General features: G+C 34.4%; 1 protein-coding gene and 1 pseudogene across 1 annotated transcript; one reads left to right on the top strand and one right to left on the bottom strand.

The window, feature by feature from the left end:
- The first annotated feature begins 1925 nt into the window (after positions 1-1925).
- Positions 1926-4561, top strand: LOC150035554 (disease resistance protein At4g27190-like; annotated as a pseudogene).
- Positions 4562-12279: 7718 nt separating this feature from the next.
- LOC150035553 (uncharacterized) lies at positions 12280-12786 on the bottom strand. The gene is made up of 2 exons (XM_090314350.1): positions 12601-12786; positions 12280-12489 (listed from the first exon to the last, which is right to left on the bottom strand). The coding sequence occupies exons 1-2, from the start codon at positions 12784-12786 to the stop codon at positions 12280-12282; spliced, it is 396 nt and encodes a 131-aa protein (XP_090170476.1).
- Between the last annotated feature and the right edge of the window lie 5525 nt (positions 12787-18311).

Here is an 18311-nt window from a genome sequence, read left to right as displayed (position 1 = left end):
ATGCATCCAAAATTGTATAAAGATCTTAAGATGAGATCGTGATCATTCGGGTCAATCCCACATAGCTTATACAACTCTGACAAAAAGTCCTCCAACCCAATGTTTACGTCCAAACCCCCTAGATTATTGCCTGTATAGTTTTGTTCAACCTCATTCCAATACCACCATAGCAAAAAAACGTACGAGACATTCTGAAAATGAAGATTAAACTCTTATAAGATTATTGGAAAAAGAACTGAGTTTTCCCATAAGGTTGACCAAGTTAACTTTATGAAAGTTGACTTGGTCAAACCCTGGACATATTATCTAGAGAATGTAAAGTCTTGTGAAATTCTAGAATCATTCAATGATTTTTCCTGTAATTTTATATGTTTAAAGTGGATCGGAAAAAAAATATAATTCTACAATTTTTCGTGTAATGTTGACCTTATCAACCTTAGGAGAAATTACTCTTGGAATTACATAGGTATTGAAGGTGAATTGAGAAAAAAAAAAATACTGGTGTTCTGTGATGTTTCTATAGTCAAGTTCTCTTGGTAAGTCAGTTTAGTCTCGTAAAGTTGACTTTACGTGACAAATCATAGAACACCATCATTTTTGTTCCAAATTCAATCATATTCCAATAAATTTTATATTAGAATTTTTCTCTTCAATTTTTCTCTTAAAACTTTGACAAGGGAGTAAGAATTCAAATTTTTCTTGAAAAGCAGTTGACAAAGGATTGAATTTTGTTGGTTAGTGCAAACTTTGTTGAAAAAGTAAAGTTTTGGTTACATATTGCAATTTTTAAATAGACTTACCATACAATGACAAAAACTAGAAAACAACATATCTTTGTCTTTTGAAACTCTAAAAAAATAAAGAAATTGTTCCTATGAAGTTGAGAGCCTCAAAAACTGAAAGAAATTGTTCCTCCAAGTTGGGATCCTAGAAAATGGAATTGTTCCCTAGGTTTCCAACTTAAAATGTGTGTCTGAAAGGTTTAGTTAGATAAGTTAGATGACTTCACATTGTAGGCAATTGAATCTCTATTTATTTAGGTATAAAATTGTACGTTCCTTTCGTAGGACCCTCTACTTAAAGACTGAAAAGTAATAAAAGAGGTTAAAAAAGTACATTTTAAAAAGATGTTACTTTTGAAAGGAAAAAATTGTTTAGCTAAAAAATAGCAATTTATTTTAACATTAGTAATAAATCCCATCAGTTGCTTTTATTCTCTCATTCTGATAAGAAAAATACATTGCATCTTTGAGTATACCTATTGTCTAGTGACTAATCGTCTACTAGGTGACAAACTTTAAATAATATATATTTTTGGATTTTTTTAAATAGTATTATTTTAACAATTATTAAAAAAAGTAGGGTTGGCTCAAAATTATTATAAAAAATAGGTGTTTAAATCGTGTACCCGGTACACGATTATCACTGCCACGACTTCCTTGACCTGACATGCACAGACTGCCACATGGACAATCATGGAATATTGATCAGGTAATCGTGGGCGGGGTCCACGATTATCCGAAATTGTGTATCTGGTATACGATTTAATAGTCCCATAAACCCACTTTTATTCTTTCCTACATTTTTTATCAGTTTTAATATATTATTTTTATTCTGGATTTTCATATTAATTAAGATCGATGGATTTTGTTTCTTCGGTCATTGGAGTAATTGTGGAATATACTATAAAGCCTATTGGTCGTCAATTGAGTTATGTTTATTTCATTCGTCGAAATATTTAAAACTTTAAGAGTCAAGTTGAAATATTAAAGGATACTAAAGAGTCTGTCAATCACAAGGTCTGTGAAGTAACAAGAAATGTTGAAAACATAGAATCTGGTGTCCAAAATTGGTTGACCAAGACTGACTCCATCATTGAAAAATCTGAAACATTCCTAAACAACCTTTCTCAACAAGGTTGATTGTGCTTGAATTTGGTCCGAAGACACCAATTAAGTAGGAAAGTTGTAAAGTTGGTTGATGAGGTTGTTGAGATGAAAATGAGGGAAATTTTGATAGAGTTTCCTATCGTGTAGCTCTCTCAGTGGTTGAGAGTTCAAAGGCAAAGACTTCAGATTTTATTAACTTTGAATCAAGAAAGCCAAATATAGACAAAATCATTGGTTCACTTATGGATGACAATGTCCACGAAATTGGAGTGTATGGGATGAGAGGTGTTGGCAAAACAATGTTAGTGCAATAGATCTCGAGAATAGTAATGGAGGAAAAGTTATTTGATGAAGTGGTCATATCGACCATAAGTCCAACCCTGGACTTAAAAAAAATTCAAGGGCAACTTGATGATATGCTTGGGTTGAAATTTGACCAAGAAATAGAGGAAAGAATTACCCTTATGCTACATAAAAGGTTGAAGATGGAACAAAGTATCCTCGTTGTACTTGATGATGAATGGAAGCAAAATGATTTGGAAATGATAGGAATTCCAAGCATTGAAGATCGCATATGATGCAAGTGTAGGATTGTATCAACAGTAGTGGAAGCACAAAGATCATCTAAGCATTCAAATTCATTAATATTGGCAATATATAAAGCATGCTTCTACAGAAAAAATGGGTTTCAAGACATACCTCTTGTAGAACTTCTTCAAAGCTCCATCGACAGTTGCTATCTTCTCCATATCTTATTGTAAACCACCTCAAGATCTTCCCCACTATTATCTTGGTGCTCTAGATTGAGTTGGGGACTTCAAACAAGCTTGAATCAAGGGATGAAGGAGAAAAGCTCACTGCAGCAACCTTATTGAAGAACCATTCTTCAAACCAGTTTTTCTCTCAAAAACTCTTTTGATTGCATGCCCGATTTTCACTCCAATCTCTTCATTATATTGAAGACCAACATGCAAAGAAAAGAGTTGCATGAGTTGCAGCTCATGCTTGGAGAAGACAAGACAAATATATTGCTCTATGTGTGAGCTAGTTTAAAGATGGATAATGGAAAAATCCATTTTCCATTTTGTGTTTTTGTTTTCCTATTTTTCCAATTTTATCAAAAATCAAAATTTGATTTTATGAATCTATTTTGATTTTAAAAATGAAAATTTAATTAATTTCATAAATTAATTATTAAATAAAACTTAATTAATTTAATATCAAATATTAAATTAATTTTAACACATACCCATCTCTATATATTTAAATCATATTTAAATATAAATTCTCCTATTCCATTCAAAAATTAAACATATAATTATATCTCATATAATTACTAATTCCCTTAATTCTAATTTAAACGTTTCAAATTAACTTATCACGCTATTCTAGAGCTAGTCCGTTACGAGCTAGTAGGGGGACCTCACGGATCTACAGATCATGAGCTCCAACAATCCGAGATTAATTGACTAAACTCATTAGACCAAATTAATCTCCATTCGTTAACTAATGATTCATTCTACTAAAGCCCAATGCGAGGGTGGAGCCCCTTGTTCAAGACCTGGATTCAGTACTTGAGAGAACAACCTTTCTCTTATCCCTAAATCGGGTAGGTGCGAGCTCCTGCACCCTATGTCCCCAGCTATCTATCCGGTCTTACCCCTGAAATGGGAATCTTATTGAGTCAGCGTTGTTGAGTCAACCCCCAACTATGCAAATCTAAGAGCAATCCCGAATAAACAGGAGTTCATAGTTAGCTCAGGATTAAGATTGAGTTACCTAGGTCTTCTAGGTGAAATAGTCAGTCTTAAACAGTAAACAACGTGATAAAGTAAGAGTGAGTTATTCCTTGGTCCTGATCTTATGCAAACTCATTGCATAGGATGCAGGATCACATCGTATGTAGCACTTTACAACTCTTTGTAACAACTACACAGTAGGCTGCATCCAATGGTGTTACCAGAATAAGGTACCCAATCTCATTCATGTACCATAGATCATTTTGACTATTTACTCGAACCCAATCCACTCTTATGTCTCCACATAAAGTTCAAGTACTCATACAATAGTCATGGGTCTTAGTTAATTGGATTTAGACTTTCATACAATTTATGAGATCAATAACAGGTATATTGATAATAGAAAATATTTATCATTTTACAAACTGCGAGTTTTTAGGACATAAAACCCAACAACAAGATCCTATTTACCTCAAAAGATAATAGTGTATTCTTGAATGATATGTGCACAAATAAGAATTTTGAGATAAAAGTTTTACAAGACCACGAGACATGGAATTTATTCAAGAAAATAGCTGGTGAGATTGTCAAAACATCTTATTTGAGAAGTATAGCCATTGAAATAGCAAAAGAATGTGCACATTTGCCAATTGCTATAATAATGATCACTAAGGCATTGAGAAAAAAACATTCATCTATTTGGAAGGATGACTTATACCAACTAAGAAATCCTATGGTCGTGAACATTAGAGGATGAATGAGAAAGTATACTCTTCACTAAAGTTAAGTTACGACCATCTAAATTGTGAAGAGGCCAAATTACTCTTTTTAGTCTGTAGCATGTTCCCAGAACATGATTCAATTGATGTGGAAGAATTACATGTACTTGCTATGGGGATGGGTTTCTTGCATGGCGTTGATACTGTGACATAGGCCCGACGTAGGATAACAAAATTGGTATGTGAAAATGCACGATCTCATCCGTGATATAGCTATACTAGTTTCCTCCAAAGACGAATTAAAGGATTGAATGAATCTTGGTCAGAAAAAAATGCCAAGTGATCACACAGTAGTGTACTTAAATGTTGAAGATTTGTGTAACCCTCTACAAAAGTTAATGTTACCGATGGTTCAATTATTGATGTTATGTGTATCTCATTGTACATGAGTTATCCAAAACTTTTTTTGGAGAAACAAAAGAGCTCAAATTTAAAAAATAATTGAAATGAAAATTTCCCTACAGACGAGACCATTACTTGACTCTTTTGCAAACCTCCAAGCATTGCATTTAATTGATTATGATTTGGCAAACATAAATATGATTGGTGAGTTAAATAGGCTTGAATTTTTAAGTTTTCAAGAATCTAAGATAATCCAGATTCCTATCACGATGAGTAAATTGACTCGATTAAAAGTGTTGGATTTATCATATTGTTATCAACTAAAGGTAATTCCACCTAATATTCTTTCAAATTTGAAAAATCTAGAAGAGTTATATTTAGAAACTTTTAATGGATGGGAAAGAAGATAATTGAATGGAGAAGGGAAAAATGCTAGTCTTTGTGAGCTTACCTATCTTTCTCACCTGTGTGTTTTAACATTATGGATTCGAGATGAAATAATTATGCCCAAAAATTTGTTTTCAAGATTGTTGAATTTGGAGAAGTTTGTAATTTCTATTGGTTGTGAAGTTCTTGGTGGTTTGAGAATGGAAATCTCAAGGGTGTTGTGTTTTAATAAAGTTGCATGGATAATGAGATAAAAACATTGTTAAAAAGGTCTGAAGAATTGCATTTAATGGGATCAATTGGTAGGAGGGTTCTCCCGTTTGAGTTAAATGCAAATGAATCTTCACATTTTAAGCATTTCTACATTCATGATAATTCAGAATTTCAACATATGTTCAATTATGAGCCAAACAAGTCACCTTTGCAAAAAGTGTTGTCCAATTTGGAGGTTCTAGAATTCGGGAATTTGGAGAATTTGGAGAATTTGGAGAGTATGTTTCATGGTGATGATCATAATGTTAGAGAATCTCATTTCCACAAGTTGAAGGAGATAATGTTGTCAAGTAGTAATAAATTGGAAATTTTCTTTGTCGACTTCATCTTAAATGACTTTTTATGTCTTGATGAGATTGAGATTAGTTATTGTAAGATAATGAAAGCAATCATTGTAATGGGAAGCGAAAAAAGCAACCAACAAATTTGAACTTATGAATTTAAGGTTTTTACAGCTAAAAGGCTTACCATACCTTCAATGTTTTTTCTCTAAAATTGAGAAACTTGGACAATTACGTGTTGATAATGTAGAAATAGGTGAGATAAACAGATGTAGTAATCATGACTCATTCTTCAACCAATGGGTGAGTTCTTTAAATTTTAATAACATTTTTCACCAACACACATTTCTTGTTTGGTATAGTCCGATTTAGTTCCTTCCGACTCAGTGTGCCCTTTTCGCTTTATTGTTATATAGATGAAAAGGAAACATATATTATAGTTAACAAAAAACAATGTTTACTGTGTTTTATTAAAGTTGAATACTATGATTCATGTAGTTTGAACGTACTTGCAAATACAATAATCAGATTTAAAGTATTAGCAAATATAATAAAATACAAAGAAATTTGTAGATATAACACAATTTATATCAAACTCTAAGAATCTGTTAAATGATAGAGTCTATTAGTGATAAGAATCTATAAGTGATAAGAATCTATCAGTGATAGAATTTATCGTTGATACATTTTGCTATCAATAACAGTAGACATTTTATCATTGGTGGATTCACATTACTTGTCTATTAACAATAGCAAAATGTATCAATAATAGACTTCCTATCACCGATAGAAAGGTCTATTATAGATAGAAGTCTATCATTGATATACACTCGTATCAACGATAGCATTGTTTGAACATCAACAACTTAGTTGATAACCACTAATAGCTAATTAAAATGTTGATAGTCACTAATAGAAATTCATCGATGATAGCAACTAAATGTTTTTAAGTGTTAATCTTTCAAAATTTATAGTCATTGATAGATGTCTATCAGTGGCAGCTATTAATAGCTTTCTATCACTAATAACAATAAGTTTTAATCTTTCAAAGTAAATAACCACTAATAAGTTTAAGTGTTAATCTTTTAAAGGTGATAGTCATTGATGAAAGTCTATCAGTGTTATCCACTAGTAGGTTTTTCCATCACTGATATAGCTTGATATTTTAAAGTTGATGGTTTTCTTTCAAAGTTGCTAACCATATAAAGAAGTCTATCATCGATAGCCACTAATCATAGCCTCAAATTGTAATATTTCAAGGTCGGTTTTGAAGGTGTAATAAAACATGCAACGGAAGACTTCAGAATCATAAGCACTTAAACTACATTTAATTTGAGTTTTTAGCATGCTGCTCATATGATATTCATGAGAGGGTTTGAAACACATATTACCCTTGAAGATTTCCTCCACAAATTGAGTTGAAATCCACTAAGATAGAGCTTGGAACTTCAAGAAGACTACCACCGAGATCTTCTCCACTATGCTCTAGCTAGACCATGTGGTGGAAACACTTAAATAAAGTTGAATTGATGATGAACAACTAAAGGATGTGTAGAGTCTTCAGGTTTTCTCTTCAACAAGTAAAACTCAGATAGCTTAATGATCTTCATGCATGGAGCTTCTATAATTGGAATTTGGTGATAATCGATCATATGAAGTTAGTGGGTTTTTCCCAAAAAAAAAAAAAAAAAAAAAAAAACCCCATTAACTTAAAATGATTTAAAAAATCATTGTATTTTGTTATTTAATTTTAATTCATTTTTCATTCAACTTTTTAATTAAAATAATATTAATTTATTATCTTAATATTAAATCAATAAAAAATCAATTTCACCAATAAATCAATTTTATATTTAAATCATAATTTAAATATTAATTGGTTATTTAATTTCAATTAAATTAAACACTTTTAATTGTATCATATACAATCAATCAAAAACCCTAAAATTAAATTTGAACATTTCAAATTCATAATCCTAATTTCAGATTCTAATTTTATACATCAATACTCAATTTGTTTTTCCGATTTAAGATCTAGTAGAGGGATCTAATGGACCTACAGATAATGAGCTCCAATGATCTGTAATTAATTTATTAAACTTCTTTAATCGAATTAATTACTATTCGTTAACTATCAAGACACACCACTATAGTTCCTCACTATAGATATATTTATGTTCATGTAAACCATAATCAGTAAGTCGATCCTTCACCGATCTTTTGTACTTACAGCTGGGTCAAAATTATTATTTACCCCTATAAATACATCTTGTTCCTTAAGTTCCTACTGACCCTCTAATGAACATTTTTATTCATAATACTACTTATGAATCATGTCTCTCTATCATGAAAAGGCGAGGCCTCGATTATTCAATACCTGGAATTAGCACTTAAGAGAACAACCTATCTACCAACCCTAAAATGGGTAGGAGTGAATTCCATCTTGCAGTGCTATGTCTCCAGCTATCTATTCAGTCTTATCCCCAAAATGGAAGGATTATTAAGCAGTGTTATTGGACTACTCTCACTCATGCAGATCAAAGGATAATCATGAATAAATAGGAGTTTATAGCTAGCTCAAGATTAAGATCGAATTAACCTAGGTTACTTAAGTATGAAATAGACAGTTTTAACAGTAAACGATCATTATAAAGAAAAGTGACTATTTCATGGTCCAGTCTATATGCAAACTCATTGCATAGGATACCTCCACTCACATGTCTCTACATGAATGATTTGTTGATCACATCATTTGTATTACCTATAAAAAATGGACTGCATCCAATAGTGTTACTAGGATGAGATACCCTATTTCATCTATATACTTATAGACCATTTAAGCTATATACAACTTGATCCTGTTTATGTCACCACATAAAGTTAAAATATTCATACTATAACTATGGATATGTTTATTGGATTTTCATGATAGAATGCAAAATCAAGAACTTTATTGAATAAGATACTCAACAATATTTTATCGATAAATAGAATGTTTAACACAAAATTTATGAACTGCAATTTCTAGGACATTCCCAACAATCTTCCACTTGGACTAAAACTCCAGTGAGAACAAATATATACAATACAATGTTGAGAAACATAAAGGGACAATACAATAAACTAAGACATTTCCAATATCATAGATATTCTCCCACTTGCCCTAGATTATGTTGCTCGGAGTCCTAGTCCAACTAGGTGGCCCTCAAACACTTTAGCCGAGAGGGCCTTCGTAAATGGATCAACGAGGTTGTCTTTAGAAGCTATCTTCTTGACAATCACGTCTCCCTGGTGTACTATCTCTCTGATGACATGGTACTCTCTTTCAATATGTTTTCCACTTTTGTGACTCCTTGGTTCTTTCGAGTTGGCAACAACACCACTATTGTCATAATACAGTGTGATAGGTAGGTGCATATCTGGAACTACTTCCAACTCATCCAAGAATTTGCATAGCCATATTGCTTCTGGCTTCACATGCAGCTACGTATTCTTCTTCCATCCTAGAGTCGGCAATACAACATTGCTTAATGCTTCTCCAAACTATAGCTCCTCTATTGAGAGTGAAAACTGATCTTGAAGTAGATTTTCTTGAACCCACATCAGTCTGGAAATCAGAATCAGTGTATCCGGTAAGGGTCAAATCCTTAGGTCCATACACAACCATATAGTCCCTCATTCTCCTTAGATACTTGAGGATGTTTTTTACAGCAGTCCAATGACTGTGTCTTGGATTGGATTGGAACCTGTTGACGATTCCAACTGCAAAGCATATGTCAGGAGTGTACATAATATTGCGTACATCAAACTCCCAACTGCATATGCATATGGAATTCTTGTCATTTCCTCAACATCTTGAGGTGTCTTAAGACACTATTCCTTAACAAATGAATTCTATGTCTAAAAAGTAACATACCTTTTATGGAATTTTGCATATTATATCTTGACAACATCTTGTCAATATAAGATGCTTGAGATAGTGCTAGGGTTCTATTCTTTCTATTCTAAAAGATCTTTATTCCTAGAACGTAGTGAGCATCACCCAAATCTTTCATTTGGAACTGTGTTGCTAACCATCTCTTTACATCAGCAAGGAAGCTTGCCTCATTCCCAATGAGTAAGATATCATCGACATAAAGAACTAAGAATGCTATAGTTTTGTTGATTATTTTCTTGTATACACAAAGTTCGTCAACATTCTGTTCAAAGCCAAAAGATTTTATCGCAACATCAAATCTTATACTCCAGGATCTTGAAGATTGTTTTAACCCATAAATAGATCATTTAAGCTTACAGACTTTTTGTTTCTGTCCTTGTTCGATGAACCCTTCTAGTTGAGACATAAAAATACTTTCATCAAGATGGCTATTTAGAAAAGCTGTCTTGACATCCATTTTCCATATTTCATAGTCATAATATGTGTCAATGGATGTAAGTATTCTAATCGATTTTATCATGGAAACAGGAGAAAAGTTTCTTCATAATCAACCCCTTCTCTTTGGGTAAAACCTTTTGCCACGAGTCTGGCTTTATAAGTTTGTACCTTGTCAATTTGGTCTCGTTTTCTTTTGTAGATCCATTTGCAACCTATAGGTTTAACTTCATGTGGTTGATCTACAAGTTCCCAGACAGAGTTGAAGTATATAAACTCCATTTCAACGTTCATGACTTTTCTTCCATTGACGAGTTTCTTTTAAACCCATATAGCGTTAAGGTTGCTGAATAACTTTCCCACTATGTCGAGGCATACTCAACTCTTGAGACGGACGTGACGGGACAATAACAGTTGTTGAGGGACCAGCTTGATCAACAAATATTGTTGATGTTTCTGTAGCATCTTTGGTCATTTATTGTAATATTGGTTTACTGCTACGTAGATGATTTTTAATATGTTCTTCTTCCAAGAATGTAGCATTTGTCGATACAAACACTTTATCATCATGGGGATCATAGAATAGTCCTCTTTTGTTTCTTTAGGGTGTCTTACAAAGAGGCATAACTTCGAACGTATTTCCAGTTTCTTAGGATTTTGTACCAACATGTGTGCTGGACAACCCCAAATACGTAAATGACGTAAACTAGTTTTGCGTCGTTTCCATAATTCATAAGGTGTTTCTGAAACACTTTTTGAAGAAAAAACATTTAGAATATATACTGTAGTCTGCATTGCATACCCCCAAAAGAATTGAGGTAACTGAGCATAACTCGTCATTGATCGGACCATGTCTAACAAGGTTCAATTTCTCCTTTCTACAACATCGTTTTGTTATAGTGTTCCAGGTGTTGTGAGTTGGGATTGAATTTCATGATCTACTATATAGTTCTGGAATTGTAAATCCATATACTCACCACCTCGATCAGATCGAAGTGTTTTAGTTCCTTTACTTAACAAATTTTCTGTCTCGGTCTTAAATTCTTTGAACTTTTCAAGAGTTTCAGACTTTTGACTTATGAAGTAAATGTAGCCATATCACGAGTAATCGTCAATAAAACTGACAAAATACTGATAACCTCCTCGTATTTTTACACTCCTCAGACCACATAGGTCTGAATGTATAAGTTCGATTGGCTCTTTCACACAAAGACTTTTTTCAGAAAAAAGATATTTTTGTCATTTTTCCCTCAATACATGATTCACAGGAGGTAAAGAACTTCTTCTAACTGATTTAGATGACCATTATTTGCAAATCTCTAAATCCTATTGAGATTAATTGACCAAGTCTAAGGTGCCAAAGATAGGCATTGGAAGAAATTTTTCGTTTTTTATTTTGGGTCTCAACCATTTTAAACATCTCTATATTTAGAATGGCTTTTACTTCAGTTTGTTTTAATATGTACAAGTTATCTTCGAGTCTTGCAGAACAAATATGAACACCTCTTGAAAAAACAAACACTTCATTAGATTCAAAAGATATTCTGTACATATTTTCTAGCAGATAGGAAATGGAGATTAAGTTTCTTTTCATCTTAGGTACATAATATACATTCCTAAGTAAGATGAAAGATTCTCCAAAAAAATAAATAGCTTGACATCTCTCGGTGCATGACCTGAAATGACTTCACCCGTTCTTACCTTGAAAGTCATTTCCTTTTCAGAAAGTTCTCTCTAAGAATTAGTTTCCTGTAGAAAAGTGCAAACATGATTAGCGCGCCTGAATCTAATATCCAGGTTAGGTAAATATTCTCAACTAGACATGTTTCAACTACTAGTAAATATGATTTACCTTGTTTCGCCTTTTTTGCTTTCTTTTGAGCCAAATACTTTAGGCAGTTACGTTTCCAGTGCCCATCCTCTCCACAATAGAAACACTTTCCTTTAGGAGTCTTGTTTTTGTTTTTCTTAACAATGGTTTTCTTATTCTCTTTCCCCTTCTTATTCATTTGTACAGATTTATCTTTTAATGAAAAAGGAAAAAACTTCTTGTTATCAGTGGGTTTTGTTCCAAACGTCGACCCTTTATAAAACTTCTTAGATCGAGAAATAACATTTAATTCTTTTTATTTAAGTTTCATCATAGGATGATATGTCCGTAACTCGTTCAACAACATAGTCAAATTATAAGTAATTTTCTTCATAACAGCATTGGTCCTAAAAGGCAGATAACTCTCCAAGAGAGATTCCAATATCATACTTACTTGACTTATCATCTATCATCACCCCATGAGCCTCAGCAATATTAAAATAGACCATCATATCGAGAACATGTTCTCTAACATTGGAACCATCTTTCATGTGAGTACTGTCAAGATACTTAATGACTTCATGTCGAACAGAGGATGACGGTTTCCCAAACATCTCCTAGAGTCACACCATTATCTCACGGGCAGTGGGCATTAACTCATGTTTCTTATTAAGTAAATTAGAGATACTTGCTAAGATGTATGCCCGGGCCTTTTTGTTAGCCCTTACCCATCGATCATAGATGTCTCGAACATTTTGGTTTGTTGTTGTACTGGGAATCGGAGGACATTCTTCCGTCAACACAAACCTTAAATCATCCATAACTAGTATCATATTGATGTTGGATTTCCAATTCGAATATCCTTCACCCATAAATTTATCGAAAGCAAGCAGTTGTATAATTGAATTCGACATTGCTGAAAAATTTAAAGAAATTCTATTTAAACTTTATGCATCTAAATCAAAATTTAGCAAAAATAATAAGGAACCCAAAAAATCTTTATTTATTTTTAACGATACTTTAGTGATTTGGAACAGTTGCTACTGTGGGGCAGTCAACAATTCCTTCACTAAAGCAAAACAATTCTTGACCAAATACTATATCAGAATAACTCTTACTCCTATAGTTCTTTTGGTTATCGTTCTCAGCCAAAATCTTTACTAACAATTAGTAATTCTTATAAGTGTGACCTGCCATTTTCAGATTTTTATAGAATGGTATGAATATGCCACCGAGATGGAAGATAATGCCTAAAATGGAACTACAAGACCCTATTCATTACTAAATCTTGGGTTGTTCTGCATCCTATGTTACTACCCTCCGTGGGGATCGCCGTGGTTAATGACTAGCTAGTGCCGCCTAAAAACGACCGCAGGCTCAACATAGGAATCTCACAATTCAAACTAATGGAGGAGACCGTAGGATAATGTTGACACATTTCCTTTACCCACTTACTATGAACTACTTCCCCCATTCACCTTGTTATTGAATCATGCAAACACGTTCCGAATGGAGTAGTCATGGTAAAAGTGACACGAAGCTGAACATGGATCCCACTATGTGAACTCTTGAGGACGTGAGAGCTAATAACTATATATTGAATATATTTTTGATCTCCATTGAAGTGTTCTAAATGATTGGGTATCTATTTACTTAGGTTAAAAATGACTAACTTTTAAACAACGTAAGTCTATCTCATTTTTATCCAAGTATAAAATTTATATTTGGATATAACCCTATGATATCTAAGTGTTTAAACCAGTTTTAAACCTCACATCGCTCACGCAAGCTAATAAAATCAGTTAACAACACTCAATATTTCGGTCATAATCCCTAGATAGAAGGTGTTACGTAAACCGTCAACTTAAGTGCCTCCTGCCTTAGACAGGTTTGTGAACCGATTTGAGTTTGTAACAAAATTTTGTAAGGTAACAATCTATTTTAACAATTAAAACTAGTTGGTTAACCTAAGTGAGCATGTTGTATATCTTTGTTATAGATTTTAAAGTCTAATTTCTTTTTATAACGACTTACAAAAATTAGACATGCTAAACATCCACAACATTCATAAAACGCATTCAATATAACATTTATATTAAAAGAAACCCTATACATTCTTAATATATATTATAAAAATTTATAACATACTTTCAATGCATGTAACATGCTTCCCACAGTAGAATTTTAAATCTACATGGCATATTGTATGCACATACAAGATTTATTTAATTATAAAACAATTAAACATATACTGATATGGTTTTAGTTTTGGCATTTTTAAGTAAATAAAAGCGTAAGTATTATAAAAAAAAAATAGTTAACAGCTCCAAACCGCTTCTTGACCTCTCGAACAGCTCCAAACTGGACTCTAATGGCTTGAACCAAATGTGAACCATCTGAAGCAGATCAATCAAAAAATTTTGAAGGAGAACTGGGCCAAGTTTGAAGAAAATCGGTCAAACAAGTCAAAACCTGTCACATCCCGCCTAGACTATTCTCTGAGCCTAGGAAAGGGCATGATTGTAGCAGTTATCAATCTTTTTGTTGACATTTACTGCCTGATAACTCTTGCGGAAATAACTCTGATACCAATGAACAAATTCAACAACCACTAATTAAGTCAAGGAGGCAAACAACAACTGATTAAGTAGGCCCATTTTATTACAAAAATGTAACGTTTATACAACTCCAAGACTTAACAATAAAGTTACAACAACTGTAAAACCCTCCGGAAGTGCAACTGTGGCTTGTGGCAAACCTTGACCTTAGCAACACCCCAGAACTCCTCACCTTTCGCTAGCTAGGAAGAAAAACATGAAATAATGGAATGAGCTTCACAAAGCTCAGTGAGTGGTAAGTAACTTCTAGAGTTGATTTCAACTCTTAAATAACAAGCATATCACGAATACGAGGTTACATTCAAACCTCTTCCTTGAGTGAGTTTGATCACGCGTAGATAGCTAAACTGATAACTAACTAGAATGATTATGTTGTCTACCTACACACACGGTAGATAGATAACTGTTACTAGCTACAACGCTTACTCTTTACGTTTCCTTTGTCTCCTATGTGCACATAGCTCCCCGCTCATGGGCTTAGAAGCTAGGCCCGTCGGCCCTATAACCATCCCTTACGAGGATCCTCCCACAGGCTCAGGAACTAGACTTCTTGTGTCCCCTGACCATCCCATGAGGTTTTGCTTACGGGCTCAGGCACTAGGTCTATTGACCCCCTGACCATTTCGATCACATAATCTTATTCTCAGGATAGATACTCATTCATAAGCTAGGAATATACATTTACTCTAAAAGATATGCTTTAAGACTTTAAGGAAAGTACTACTCACCTTGGTCGTTTAGGAACTTTTCTCTCTAGAAGTTCCTTGGTCTTCTCGGGTTCCTCTTTTGAACCCTAAATTCCATATTCAATTTTAAGCTCAGACTACTCATAGTTTTATGCTTTATCTCGGGCTACTTCCTTCTACAAATATGCTCTACAATGTCTCAGGAATCTTACCTCAAAATCTTAGCTCATAACTTCTCGTGATTTGACCAGAAACATAAAAAAATCAAGACTGGCCTAGCTTACCCGACAGCTCGACCCTTTTGTCTTTTTCTCATTCTCCAGCCCGATTCCTTGGAGCTTATTTTTCGGCAGCCCTACCCTGAAAACTATACTCTTTCAACTTTCAGATGGCTTTAGAATCACTCCAAAGCACGAGTATTATGGGAGAAATCCTCGTCCCAAGTTGATGCTACTTTCTGACCTTTCTGTCCGACAGCATCTCCCCTCTTGGAACCTCTTGACCAACGCATGGTCTTACCATCAACGCATAGCCTCCTCCCAATAAACTCTTCTTTATTTCCTTTGAAGAGAATTGAGTTCTCATCTGAAGTCCTTAGGCATCCAAAAGCTCTCCAAGATTTACACCTCCTTATCCAAGTATTTCCCTTAGCGATTGCCAACCTCCAGCCCTCTCCATCTCCTGCTTGAGGTATCTTCACCTCACACCATCAATGCAATGTTTGATCAATGCATCCTTGGGTGTCCTTCTCCTACATAGCCAACGCATGGGACCTAATTTTGCATGTCTCCTCATGCATCGACCTAAAATCCTTAAGACTTAAGATTTCTTCCCAACAAGCCACATGTTAGGATGACGTCCTCTATATGGGCTCATCCTTCATATGCGTCTACAAATCCTTGGATGTTCAACACATAATATGCCATCAACGCATAGTAGGCCATCAATGCATAGCAACCCTTGGTTCCCCTTGGTTTTCAGCACAGCACCATTGCAACCCAACTCACTCAGCCTTAACCAACGCAAGGGCCAACCGCCATATGTCCAACCTAGCCCATCGCATGGCCTTTGTCCAACGCATCCATCGTGCAAGCCATCGTCAACCTCCAACACATAGCAAGGTCTGTAACGACCCGACCCCCTAAGACTTAGGTTAGGCCGTTACTAAAATAAATACATGCATAGGATTTGAAACGACACTCAGTAATGTTGAAATAAATGCTAAATAGACAAGAAAAGTTCAAAAGAAATTTATTAAATGCAATTTTTAAAACAATAATAGGGTACCCATAATTCGTAAAGACTATTAAAATATAAAAGTAACAATCCTTCATAATAGGTTTCAAATAGTAAAACTAGAAATTGAGGGTAAAATAAGGATTCTAAATTTCATGATGCGGAAGCGTAAAAACTAGTCCTAGTGGCTCGATCATGAATTCCGCTGCGTCATCGCCGGTGCATCTCTATCCTTACCTGAAACATCAATATAAGAAAGAATGAGTATGAATACTCAGTAAGTAGCCCCACCATTGGGGTCAGGCTAGGCATCTATGTCCTCTAGATACCCGCATATGGCACATAAATACATGTAACAGATAAGAGACTGAGTCCTATCCTATTATAGTTAAGTATGCCCACAAAACTGGTGAATCCCAAAGGAAACACAAAAATGGTGAATCCCAGAGGAAACACAAAACTGGTGAATCCCGAAGGAAACACAAACTGGTGAATCCCGAAGGAAACACAAAATTGGTGAATCCTGAAGGAACACAAACTAGTGAATCCCGAAGGAAACACAAACTGGTGAATCCCGAAGGAAATAAAAACTGGTGAATCCCGAAGGAAACACAAACTGGTGAGCATCTAACTAATCAATGAGGATATTCACACAGTCTTAACGTGCTAAGATTCAACATTGTACAGTTCTAAAACATACATAAAAATCCTTGATACCATGGCTTCATCACATACACATAATTCTTAATAACATATTATACATCATAAATCCACAACATGCAAGTATGCCTCAACACCAGTATATCAGACATCGACATATGAAAACACATACTATCACATACTAACGATCAAGCACTTAGGTGTGTATGTAAACAAATAAGAATTCGTGCCAGAACATACTTTGATTCAGGTCATACTGTCAATCAACATGCTAACATTTACAACATACACTTATCATGCTAGCATACAACTAAAGCCTGGCCCGTTGGTAGTTCCAGTGATAAGATTACTTACCTCAAAGTTAAATCCAAAGAAGCCCAAGCAAGCTTATCCTTTTCAAGACAAGCAATACCTAAGATAAATCTAATATTTAAATCAATATTTTGGGCCTAACTCCAATTAACCAAATTATTCAAAGACCTCCAATTTTACTTCACTTAAACTATAGCTCGATCTAAACTTAATTCCAAAACCCACTTCTGTTGGTTACTTGAACATACACAAAGTTCAAAATTAATAACTTAATTCTCCACAATTAATCTTAATTCAAAATAACCACCCAACAACTTACTCCAAACTTACCAAACTTCAAAAGATAATTGGCCTTTACTTTGATGAGCAAACCCTAAACGTCTCAAGTCTTGAATCTAAAATCCAAACCAAGGAGATGTTAACAATTTTAACCCAAAACCAAAACATATAAAATTTAATCTAACCATCCCCAAACTGATTGATGTTCAAGAGTAACCATAAGAATCACAAACCTTATACAAAACACCTGTCGAACAACCTTGAATCTAGTGGATGGTCGCTTCAACAATTTTCAACTCCAATCTAAAGTCAAATAATGCAACTAAGGTTAACTCTCATTCTAGACTTAATGGGCATCAAAAAATCCTTTACGAAATCCACCTAACAAGAAATGATCTTACCCAAATCCAAGATTCCCTTGAGATCACGCAATGGCGGCGAGTGAACTCAAATGATGGTTGAGGCTTCGACGGTGACAAAAACATCGATGGCTGAATGTGGACGGCTAGCTGGGGTGTCGAATGGCCTCACGGAGGCTGAGACAAGAGCGAGGCGCATCACTGGACGACGTTAAGCGATGGCCGGACGACTCCACTCGACAGGTGACCTGGCATAAGGGCTGGGCAAACAGATCAAGCGGCAGACGCG

The sequence above is a fragment of the Benincasa hispida genome, chromosome 6 (genome assembly GCF_027475165.1).
Source record: "Benincasa hispida cultivar pf3 chromosome 6, pf3_genome.v1.1, whole genome shotgun sequence".
Lineage (NCBI taxonomy): Eukaryota > Viridiplantae > Streptophyta > Magnoliopsida > Cucurbitales > Cucurbitaceae > Benincasa > Benincasa hispida.
The sequence above is the reverse complement of the archived record's forward strand: the minus strand, read 5'-3'. Positions and strand labels throughout refer to the sequence as shown.